Source organism: Pempheris klunzingeri, chromosome 20 (genome assembly GCF_042242105.1).
Source record: "Pempheris klunzingeri isolate RE-2024b chromosome 20, fPemKlu1.hap1, whole genome shotgun sequence".
Taxonomy (NCBI): Eukaryota; Metazoa; Chordata; class Actinopteri; order Acropomatiformes; family Pempheridae; genus Pempheris; species Pempheris klunzingeri.
The window spans coordinates 14368355-14380687 of record NC_092031.1 but is presented as its reverse complement, the minus strand read 5'-3'; the positions used below and the strand labels follow the sequence as shown (position 1 = coordinate 14380687).

Sequence of the window (12333 nt, the reverse complement as noted above, 5' to 3'; positions counted from 1 at the left end):
ACAAAATGCATTTAAAGTGTTTCAGGTAAAACTTTTTGTTATATTGTGTTATTATTATTATCTTTTTGGATTGTTATTATTGATGCATTAATGTGTAAGTGGTGGCCTATGTTGTAGTTGTGAGATGGAAGTAATTTTACTTTTACTTCTTAGTACTGATGGGTAGTTATCTCAAACTGCTAAGTATGTGTAGCAATGTAAGTATGTAAGGAGGCAACAATATATTTCCCTCTAACATGTAGTGGAGTACAAGTGTAATGTAGCATAAAATGGAAATACATGTACAAGTAAGGTACAAATAGAGATTAAATGCCATCAAGCTTTCACTCTTTTTTTGCATCATATTTCCAGGGATGCGATTTATTTTCCTGTAGCAGTAAATAAATGGCATCAGGACAGGATTCACTGGATCAATACTACACCGGGCTCAACCACTGCAGCCCAGAAATGTTTATTGGTGTTAGTTGCAGATCAGTGAGGCGGCACAGGCAGGGGGACACAGTTGGATCACAGGCAGCTCTGACAAACAGACAAGTAGCTCTGTGACGGGAAGACTGGCTGGCAGAGGGTCAGCAGCGCTGGCCTGACGAGTACTTGCAGCGACCCGACAGAGGAACTCTGGAATGGGATAGAGTTTCTGTGCCAGTACATTTACAGGACTTCTGTCAATGAAGCACATTTATTTGCAACTTTCTCTCAGATGGCAAGCAACGGAGGCAGAGAATATAGGTCACTTCTATTTCTGCTGCAGCATTAGCATTATTAAAATACGGGATATTACGGTTTAGCTTTCTAAATATTCCCCAAATTTATTTAATATACATCTCAAATATAAAGTTCAGAATATGGTGGGGGATCATCGTTCGCTGTCTCAAATTACAGACGTTCATAGCCTTTGATGGGTTTCATCCCTGCTGTGAGATATTTGTAATTTAAGCTTGATATTGAAGGAGGGCAGGAATAGTTCTAGTATCTATGGTCGAGTCGTTTGAGGTGAGAGACCTCATTTGACCACAGCAAATGTTAAAGGCCGAAGATTATCTTAACAGAGCTTTTAAGATCAGAAGTGGAGAAGAAGTAGAGGGAAAATCTGTATATACACATTTTGTAAGTACTCTTGCTGGCAGCTGAGGCATCACACACCTGAAACCACAGAGGAGAAGAACGTGAGAACTTAGACAACATATTGAAGATTTTGAAAACATCAGTTTATGTACAATTGAAGCAGTTCAAAATGAGAATTTATTACAGGCCCATATTTTGAAAACTGATGGTTTTCATGAGGATTTATACAGATTACTAAAACCTGCTAATATTTAAGTATTACTCTACATTAAGCCAGTCACAGGATCTGCTCAACACTGCCGCCTGATGTACAATGGACACATCACAGCCCATGGTGGGAGCAAATATGGGCATGGAAAGGCCCCTGGACAAGTTCCTTGTCTAATTTGATTTGATTATTTGGATGCAGTGTGAGAACTCGGTGTGGTTATGCAATCACACAGTGCCGCACCGAAGTGTGATGATAATGACGTTCATGATGATGATGATGATGATGATGACGATGATGTTGATGATGATGTTACTTTTCAATGTTTCCTAAAATAGTATTACAAATAGTTTCATCGCCATAAGGAGAAATGGTTTGAATGGGTGTAAGAGAACCAAAAATAAAACCTGGCAGATGGTCCTTGGATGCATGCACTGTGAGTAGGTTGTAATTATGTACTATTAAATTAAAGCATCTAAATGAATCCCACTGGCTCTCCTCTTTTGCACTGCAGCTCATAGTGAGCTGTTAAATGATCTGGTTTCCGTAATAATTATCATATTTCATTTTTCCCTTTTACGCTATCTCACAAAGACTGACTTTACGTGAATAAAGATGCATTAAAGAGCCATCGAGCGTTATGCACCTAGAAAGAATCCATTCCAGGCTGCAGATTTGCAACATCTGAGCAAAAATATGCACAAACTTTAACAACACAATATGACAATAAATAAAAGGTCATGAATCCTGTTTTTCTTTCTTCACTTGTGCAGCTATTGCTTATTTTCTGTTTGTAATATCCCAGTTGGTCAAGTAAGTTTCATGCAGCTTGGTGTCCACAGATGCTGGCATTATACTCGTTCAAACACAAGACCAAATAAATGTAAGTTATTGGATAAATTCCTATTATTCAAATGAATTAAAACATGTAAACATAAGACACCAGTCTAAAAGTCTTCTAAATTGGTCACAAAATTACCGTCGCCTGTGATAATCAATTACAACAACTAGACATTTCTGACACTGGAATGCCAGCAAAGACATAGCAGACATTTTACGCACGCCGATCGCGCTCATGCTCGTTTTCACTAAAAGCGTTAGGTAGTTAATCACCATGAGTGAACAGGGTGTAAAAGTACAGGGTAACTTGAGCTTTGCTATTGGTCACATAATCAGAAACAATGACATTGTATTTTATTAATACTTTTTATTATGTAAGTCTCTCAGCAGTACTTGAGGAGACATGCGTATTTGGCTAAGAAGGCAACATGAACTGACATTTAAAAGAGACATGCAAAGATTATATTTTACACACATCCCAAAGCTGATATTTAAAAGCCCGATTAGAAAATTTGGGCTTGGCATTATAAAAATCTTTACAATACTCATGAAAGAAGCCTTGAATGTAAAACACTGATATTAAGGCAGTCTCAGATACTAGGTTCATAACAACAAGGCAACACAATTATTACTAAACAAACCTGTCTGATAACAGAATATATAGCTGTAGTAACTCAAACTCTGAAAATCTGCTTGATCTGTCTGCTAAGTTGTAGCACACAATGTAAAAGTTTACCTCATTCTCCACTCCGTGGTGCTCTGCACAGTTTAACGGATCAAAACTACATGGCTGCAGAATACGTTTCACCCAAATCAGCAGCGTATATTATTAGCCATATGCAATATCAAGCACTTTTGCATAGGCCCTACACTTAGCCTACCATTTAAGCATCTTCATTTATGTGCATATAAATAGAACAGCTCTGTCTACTGGACACATTTTTCGACCGACTGCTTTGACTGCTTTGCACACAGTGTCTATTACATCCAGCCTATGCATCATATTTCGGGTGACTGAAGGTATATAAGCTTGTGAGACTCCCAAAGGGCTTCACTGCAGTGAGCAGATTCATCTGAGCGAATCCTCTCTAGCCTTAGAGATAACCCCAAGGTGAGTTTCACTGAGGAGCTGCAGACCTTTAGGCACTACTGCCTGACCCAAAGGGTGTTTCAGGGCTTCAACCTCATGCAATTGGATATAAATCGAGGAAAGGGCTGCACAGGGCCAGATTCTGAACATCAGAGGCTCAGAGTTTGGCTTTGGACTAACTAAGGAACCAAATGGGAAAAAATCTATGTGCCAACCAACCACAGCTGCAAAGGATATTTGATCTTTTGCCTTGGAGAGCTTGGTTTTGGAAAAATTGGACTACCTTTTCTGATCATTTGTGCCTTGTCTTTTGGGGCTGCCAGAGAGGAATACTCACAGAGAGGAACTGTAAAAATATATTGCATGGCATAATGGAGATCACATGTAGCTCTTTAACTTTGAATGTTGTATTGTGAGGTGCAGAGAGGGAACTTAGCATGCTTAGATTCAAAGTAAAACTGCTTCATCCTGTCTGACTTGCCCCAGCTGACCTGTCCTCTGCTCTCCTCCCTCAGCTGAAAATGGCATTCGCAGGAATTCTCACCGAGGCTGACATCACTGCTGCCCTTGCAGCTTGCCAAGGTACACCCCTCCGTGGAAGTGACACAGCATGCAGTATTATGACTTAGGAAAGCATAGACGGTTGCTAGATGTGCACAAAATCAGACCTGCTTCACAAGGAAAGGACCCAAATTCTTACTTTACTCAGTTGTAGTTTAATGCCTTGCAGATTTCAGTTAGAAGGTGCTGCAGGATTGTCTTGGGGCAAATATGGGTGAATAGTGCAACAAACATGCAGAATGGTACTTGGATGTGATTTCTGCATTTCTTGGCAGCAAGCATTTATTATAATTTGTATGAGTGTAGCTACTATAAGAAGAACACCTCTACAAATTAAGTTAAAGTGCTGAAAGACAGTCAGAGCAGAGGTTGGGACCAAATAGCAGCCCACTGCCGGGCCTTGTAAACCAGAAGCAGTGCAGCTGCAACATATACCTCAGTGTGTGTGTGATATATCTACAGCGTCTGATAGGATCTCTTCTCTGCCCCCTCACAGCTGCCGAATCTTTCAAGCACAAGGACTTCTTTGCTAAGGTCGGCCTGGCTGCCAAGAGCGCTGATGAAATCAAGAAGGCCTTCGCCGTCATTGACCAGGACAAGAGTGGCTTCATTGAGGAGGATGAGCTGAAGTAGGCACCATCTCTTAGATTTCACCTCAAGCTTCTCTGAGCCCTGGTAGTGCAGGGATCGTCTTTCTTGGGCCCACACTGAATTCAGAATGATGTCAGTGCCCCAAAGCACCTGAGAAGCTCCGGCTACCGGGTGCTCTCCTCAGGAGTAACTCAATGCCATCTCCCTGCTCTGGTGTCTCATGAGCAAAGGAGAAAAAAAAAAAAAACAGGCATAGCCATCTTGGAATTAAGTTCCAAATTAAATCAATTTTATAGAGAAATCCCAATTTATCTAGAACTCAGTAGAATAAAAAGGATACAGTGAGTAATCAGTTGGAGATTTTCTGAGAGATGACCTCAACAAAACTATCAAAACCAGTAATTCAGAGCAAGAATTGCACTGTGACAAATATTTACAGGCCTCTTTCTGGTCTGAAGGCATATTTACTGCATTACTCAGTATCTGTTTGTGATCGTCCTCTCCAGGCTGTTCCTGCAGAACTTCTCTGCCAGTGCCAGAGCTCTGACCGACGCCGAGACCAAGGTGTTTCTCAAGGCCGGTGACTCCGATGGCGACGGCAAGATCGGAGTTGATGGTGAGAAGATGTCTATTTCTACGAGAAGATTTTACCTGGAATTTGAACGGGCTTCAAATAAGCATGAAGCCGCTCAAAGGTTTTGAAATAACACTCAAAATTCTCTCTTTCTTTGTCTCCTTGCAGAGTTTGCAGCCATGATCAAGGGATAAATGAGTAAACTGACCAACATCTTTCTTCACTACTCTAAAGGAACAACTTGAGCCAAGACATACTCCTCCTCTCTTCTCCTCCTCTTCCCTCTCACTCTCTCTTCATCTCTCCACACCACTTTTATACACTTGACCTTTCACCCCCCTGGCCGTAAACACACCGCTCCCTCGCTCTCTCTCTCTGGCCGTGCTCACCCCATTTGCTGTCCACGATGAATGTACCTGACTAAGTGTATAGCATGGTTGACTTGTGTCTTTCTCTCTCTCTCTCACTTCTGTCGTCGTTTTACTACGTGACTTTTGCTTGTGATCAGTGATGATGCACTTTTATGGTAAACGGACGGACGATGAGAAAACAATAAAGGTTCTTTTTCAATAACACAAGTCTGACCTGGGTCTTCTATATGGTTGTGATTCAGCAAATCAAACAGTCACAAAGAATGGTTCTGACAGTAAAGGTAACACACTGAACCACTTAACACCTTAATCTTTTAATCTACCAAATGATCACATCAGGAAGTGTCCAGAAGTAATTAATCTCTCTCTATAGCATTTTTTCATGACAATCTTTGAGGTCACTGATAACAGTAGTCACTGTGCCTACAAGTGACAGTAATGCTTTATGCAAAACATTTAGCTGAAATGCTAATCCAATGTAACAGCAACACAAGTGGAGAACAATTGTAAAGTCAGCAATTATATAGTTAATTAATACAGCAATATTTACCTAAAGTTTGCTAACATTTGCCACCATAAGCTCCTGGTCACACCAGACCAAGTAAGGCTGCAGCAATAAAACCCCAGAAGGTCTTGAGCTAAACAATGGCTGAATTTGTTGCTCATGAATTCAATTTTTCATTCATAAGTGTCACTTTAAAAGTTGCTTTTATGCTGTTAACAGGGAGTCCAGCTGAGGTGATGTAATAATATGTGACAAACTTCTTAATCTAGACTCTGATGCACAACACACAGTTGCCAACTCCTGCCCTACGTAATCCAGCTCTCATCTCATACAGCATGTGATGAAGCTTTAACTCCCCCACATAATGTCCCCCGGTAAAGACGGCTCTGCATTGATGGGAAGCAGCCACAGGGTGGCGCCTCTGATATGTCAATAAGTCAGGAGGGTTTCACATGTTTGATGGCTTTACATTGCAAACTCGGAGCCTTGGAAATGTAGTGAATTTGTTTTCTGAGCTTCGCAAGTTTAATAGCTCACTTTTTCAGCACAACAAGTAGCTGTGAGAATACTGAAAACGGCGTCACTCACAAAGTGTTAAGTCAGAGGTTCACAGCGTGCGATACTTCAAACAATAATGAGATTTATTCCCTTGGTTCTTGTTACAAAAAGCATCCCTCCCATCTCTGCTAATGCCATTAGTGCTGACTGGATTCACAAGAGACGCTGCTGTGTCAGATGGTTTGAAAGGCTTCCCTTCGCAGACAACAAACTCAGTTTAGAGTGACCAGTTGTCATGGTGACCAGGTGCGAACCCCTCCCTCCTAAAAAACTCAACCAACCCCTCACCTTACAGCAGGCCAGGTGTGCACTGTGCTGTGTTACAGCATGAAAACCTTCATAAGACAAGAAACTGCTCGTGTTACACATTCATGGATGAAGAATGATTTGAGTTTATGAGTCAAATGTTTTTTGTAATGAGATGAAAACAACAGTGATTTAACTCAACTACTCATATTATTTTAGATGATCTCGTTGCTTTTGTTATATTCATCCTCTATTTTGATGAAGTGGTTTGCTTTGAAAAGTTCTGCTTTTAGTGCAAAATCAGTAATCATATTCCATAAAGTATTTCCCATTTTCCCCTCTTTACAGTAAATATATCAAAGCATTTTTCACTTGCCGTAGTTCCCAGATACACTTTAGGTTAATACAAGTTTTACTTCAGCTTAAATAATATGCATGCCAAAGTTGTCTTTGGGCCTGTTAAGCAGGCTTGTGGGTAAATAGAATACACCCAGGCAGTGAGCTTTTCAGTCCTTTGTTTTTACTGGCTGCAGTTGTAATATCAGTGTGACACATATTGTAAGATTACTGATGAGGATAACAGTCCCCTGGTGAGTCCTAAGATGATTTATGACCTTCTGCTCTCTATGTTCATCTGAACTTAGGAGATTATTCTCTAAAACCAAAGAGAGAAAAGGGGCCTGATTAAATTTGAGATGTGTGTAAGCTTCCATGTGCACCTGCAGAGAGAGAGAGAGAGAGAGAGAGGGAGAGAGGGAGGACGGGGAAAGGGGAGGGAGGATGGGGAGAGAGAGGAATGTAACACAGGGGAAAAGTTGATTGGACAAAAACCACAGTTTTATGACAGTGAGGGAGAGAGGGGGAGAGCAGTGCGCATAGCGGATATAAACAGTAAAGGTTAATTGGGCAGGTGAGCAGGTGAGGAACACGAGAAGGAGCCTGCAGGCTGCGGGAAAATTTGATCTGCAGACAGGTTGGAAACTCAAGCATCCGTCGCGCATCCAGCCCGGCCTATATAAGACTGAGCCAGCTGTCAGCAGGCATCACAAAGCCTTATCTGCTGCTGCTTTGGACCTGGACAGAGAGGAAGCCGAACCAACAGCGGTGAGTCCCACAGCTGCATGGGGGGGTGGGATAGAGGTGCTGGCCAGGTGTGCCACCTGTCTGCTCTGTGGAGCTGGCAGTGGAAGCATGTAGCCTATAATAACTTTTATTTTTCAGTTTTGCAGGGGTTTGTACACGTTTTAAAGAGTATTTGCCTAGTCTGAAATCCTTTGTTTGTCAAAATGAACCTGATCCTCCAACCAATTTAGTGATTTAATGATTAATGTTCTGGGTCATTAATAGGATATGTTTTCTGGTCACCAAACATTTATTCCTTTAAGATGATGAACTTGACATAGGGCATAAAAAAACAGCACACATAAAAGCAAGATGATATTTGAACTCCTCAAGCTTTAAGGGACTGAGTTAAAATTATTAGGTGGTGGCACAAGGTCAGAAAAGTAATGTATTGTTGATTTAATCTAAAGGGAGAGGAGTCTATATCTATTTGGAGAGCAAACTCTGATGTTTCAACCTTTACTGATTTTTTTTTCATTCAATCTGGGGTAAAAAATCCACCAAAAGAGGCATCACCAAAATTAGAGATGGGTTGTATTTTCATTCATTTGTTTAAGGGGGAGGTCTGATAGATATTAATAACAGTATTAAGAACCTTTTTTACCAATATTTCTATATGTTTAAATACAGGCTTCACCCCCCCCTCCACACCCCTATAATTTGTGTACAGTCCCTAAGCGACAATCATCTTGCACAGCCCTGCTGATCCAATTAAGTAGCACTGGGGCAGCAAATAGCAGCAGTAATTAAGAGGATGCCTAATGAGTCAGGTATAGTTCATGAAAACAATTTGCCAAAATACATCCAAGTTTGTGGTTTCACTGAGTCTCTATATTTACACTTGACAACTGGACCATATTTGCCAAACAGTACTGACTGGAGTTTTGATGGGATCATAATATTAACCCAGATACATCTGCAAAATCATACAGAATAATAATAATAATGATAATCCACTTGTCCACAAAAATCAACTGGGAGCAAATCACAAACCCTGATGAGGAAGAAGAAATCATGTGTCAGAGAGAGAGAGAGAGTCAGAGAGAGCGTAAATAACTAACACAGTTTTTCTTACTTGGACCCCACAGAGTCAACATGTCACTCACCTCCATCCTTTCATCTGAGGCCATTGAAAATGCTGTCAAGGACTGTCAAGGTAGCATCTCCACTCACACACACTCACACACACACACACACACACACACACACACACGGACCAAGGACTGTCCTCCCTCATTATTCATTTAAATGGCACCAGCTAATTATACAGCATGCATGGCTCATCTATCCATGATTTCAACATTATGATAATATCTTCACTGGATCAATTGCTTTAACATTAACTAACTGAATTCACACCTAATTATGATTAAATGCACAATAACCCTCATCCACGATTAATAAATCGACCCACTCATAGTCAGCGTTGCATTCAGTCACTCTCAGATCTTAAAACACTCTCCTGCAAAAGGTGCATAATCTTCTCTATGCCTGCGTTGTTTCCTCTCCACTAAAGTCGTCTCCAGCTTTAACTGAATGGTGATGAAATGTGAATTTGAAAAGGTTTCCAATCATCTTGTCTGAGTCAGCAGAGGCATGTGTCCACTGGACTTAAAAGATAAAAGCAGGGCTGGAAAATCTCCCACCTGGACAGCAGCCACCTGTTTTAATCTCCACATCAGCTCCCAACACGGTGTAGCTGGTGGGTCATCTCTAACCCCGTCCTTCCCTCTTCTTGCCCTTTGTGTTTGTTTTGTGTTTCCAGCTCCGGACTCATTCTGCTACAAAAAGTTCTTCCAGCTTTGCGGCCTGTCCTCAAAGACGCCCCAGGAAGTCAAAGACGTCTTCCAGATCCTTGACGATGACAACAGCGGCTTCATTGAGGAGTCTGAGCTCAAGTGTGTGAAACAGAGAGTCAGAGAGTCAGGATGTCAGAATTTAGGATTCCTTGGGACACTGTGCCTAATCCTAACTCCTCTTAATCTCCTGTATATGGACCATTATCCTAACTGATGCTGAAATACTTATGTACCTTTGTTCCTACAAAGAGCTGCTTTATTTTTTCATAGAGATTTTCATATAAGATTATTTTTAATGAGTTGCAGAGTTAAGTAGACAGTTTGTATGTATTTGTGTGAGTCTGTCAGAAATAGAGATTTAGTAAAGTGATATTATTGGGATGGCACCATTAAGCCGTTTCCTAATAATCCACTATGGGCAAATAGTCACTATTGCATTTGTGTTATATAATACGCCTTCATGTAATTGTGTGACAAGAGCTGAGGGTCAATGGGTCGACTCAAACTGTGCAATTTAGGAATTGGTGTGGTTTATGTGTTTTTAAATGCATATCTGTGTGTGTGTGTGTGTGTGTAGGTTCTTCCTGCAGCGGTTTGTTCCCGGGGCGCGGACACTGACCGATGCAGAAACCAAGAGCTTCATCTCAGCAGCTGATGATGACAGTGATGGCAAAATTGGAGCAGAGGGTCGGTATCTGATTTCTCAGATTGCATTTGTACAAACTCATGATGTGGGCAGAAATGATCTCATTGGTTGGACTAAATCTCAGTGGGTGGAGTCAGCCAACGGCAATGTGTGTCGACCGAGAAGAGCGCCTTTAACTTGCAGGGAAAATGTATGTTATGTAAATATATTTAAACAAAGGCAAACTACAATTTAGCTGGTGAGAAATGAAGCAAGTAGTTAATGAAAATGATGGTGTTTTGGATCTGATCATCAAAGTTCCTACCTAAAGTTTTTTTCTATGTAGCGGCTAGGCCTGCAGAAGAAAATGTTAAAGGAAAATCCAGTTTGTAGCTGTAGCACTCAGGTGCAAATACAGGAAACGGTGTGAACATTTAATAAGGTTTTAAGGTTTTGTTAAGATTTTCTCTTCAGACACTGTTGACCCTGATAACAGACTATGAAATAAGTATAAATCAGGTAGTACCTGGTGGTGCTTTGCTATAAAGTCTGTGGACTGATTTAATCTTCAGTATTAGATGCATAAGACCAGTAACACAAAAGAGCAGCAACTTAAGCAATTTTCCTGCAGAGGCTTGGTTAAACCCATTTCTTGAGTTCAGAGTTAAAATAATAAAATGTCTCTTTAATGTTTATTGGGTGCAGAGAGCACCTGAAATGGTATATGTGTCTTGAGGATCTTTGTTTAGCCATGTTGTTTAAGGTTTATCAGTGTAAAAATGACCCCCAGATGCTCGTCCCAGTTTTGCCCATCGTCCAGTTGCCAGCAAAATCTGAGCTCAGCTGTCTTATATAATAGGAGGAAGGATTTGGACAATCCAAAAAACGAATAATTTTTTGTCTGTTTCTTTTATTTTCCAGTGGTTGGTCAATTAAATGTTTAGAGCTTATCCCAGCGTATCGGTCTTAAGGTTGAAATTTAATGATTCGTGGCTCATTTCAGCCTGTTTTTCTCATTTCTTTTCTAGAATTCCAGTCTATGGTCCTGTCCTGAGGTTTACAGATGAAATGTCTCCAGGTCTTCAGTTCTCTCCCCACCTCTGGAGTCTCCTGATCCCAGCCTCCTTCTCCAGTGATTTCTTTTGTTTTCTACTAAATTCTGTGTGCATTAATTGTTTTTAAATGACCTTTTGTCCATTTAAAGACAACAGACTTATAATTTGTCTCTCCACTGTGTTGGCCTGTGCTTTCTTTTCTGTGTACACCCCACCTCGGACCTCTGTTGTGAACGATGAGATAAATAAATATGTGGAAACACTGATCAACTGTTCATGGGTATTTCTTTCTAAATTATGAACAATGGGTGAACAAATTCTTTAAGAACTATTCCTCATATTATATTCCAGCAAAAAAAAAAACCCAGATTTATCTAAAACACTAATGCATTAATGCACTGTAAAATAAAAACTAGTTGATTCCTCTAGTATAAACCACATGAATGAGATTAAGAAATAAAAGCATCATGGGAGAATTTAACAGTGTCGCATGCCTGAATATGACACAACCAATGAAATGTCATTGCAAGATAAAGTATACAGTCATTTTAGATTTTTTCCCACTTGAAAGTTATCATGCAGCATTTGCTTCTTAGTGGAAAATTGAACAATTGTAGATATTGTGATCATCACAATTTCTTCAAAGTTCTTCTATACAAACACTAGAGAAAATTGTGTTTAGAGAGAAACATGGATGGAGACTAATGTTGTTAACAGTGTAATGCATATATATATATATATTTATATATATATATAAATATCAACTACTTTGAGTAATTTGAACTTAGTATTAGTGTAATCAGTTTATACGTTTTGTATGTGTTTATAAATAAAAGATACATGAGACTGATGTGAGAGTACATTTGTGGTGAATAATACATAACAATAAAGGACTGAAGGTGGAGAATAAAGCAACAAAAGACCAATGCAGTGTGCCATCATCATCCCCAGTGTGCAGTGAAGAGTTGCAGAAAGATATCAACAAGGACAAACAAGATCAGGCCCATGATAAAATGAAAATTAGATCAAAGACATGTTTAACTGAGTTAGGGGGAAGTGGACGAAATTTGTCGAAATCTCTTTTTTTTTAATTTAAATTAACAGTGTCATCATAATCCCCAGT

At 40.1% G+C, this 12333-nt stretch overlaps 2 protein-coding genes across 2 annotated transcripts; both read left to right on the top strand.

The window, feature by feature from the left end:
- Window positions 1-3071: 3071 nt before the first annotated feature.
- On the top strand, window positions 3072-5507 carry pvalb3 (parvalbumin 3). Its single transcript, XM_070851598.1, has 5 exons — window positions 3072-3224; window positions 3719-3785; window positions 4261-4393; window positions 4862-4971; window positions 5098-5507. The coding sequence occupies exons 2-5, from the start codon at window positions 3725-3727 to the stop codon at window positions 5121-5123; spliced, it is 330 nt and encodes a 109-aa protein (XP_070707699.1). The 5' UTR covers window positions 3072-3224; window positions 3719-3724; the 3' UTR covers window positions 5124-5507.
- A 1974-nt stretch (window positions 5508-7481) lies between these two features.
- pvalb9 (parvalbumin 9) lies at window positions 7482-11476 on the top strand. Its single transcript, XM_070851599.1, has 5 exons — window positions 7482-7713; window positions 8820-8887; window positions 9497-9629; window positions 10108-10217; window positions 11184-11476. The coding sequence occupies exons 2-5, from the start codon at window positions 8827-8829 to the stop codon at window positions 11207-11209; spliced, it is 330 nt and encodes a 109-aa protein (XP_070707700.1). The 5' UTR covers window positions 7482-7713; window positions 8820-8826; the 3' UTR covers window positions 11210-11476.
- The last annotated feature ends 857 nt before the right edge of the window (window positions 11477-12333 follow it).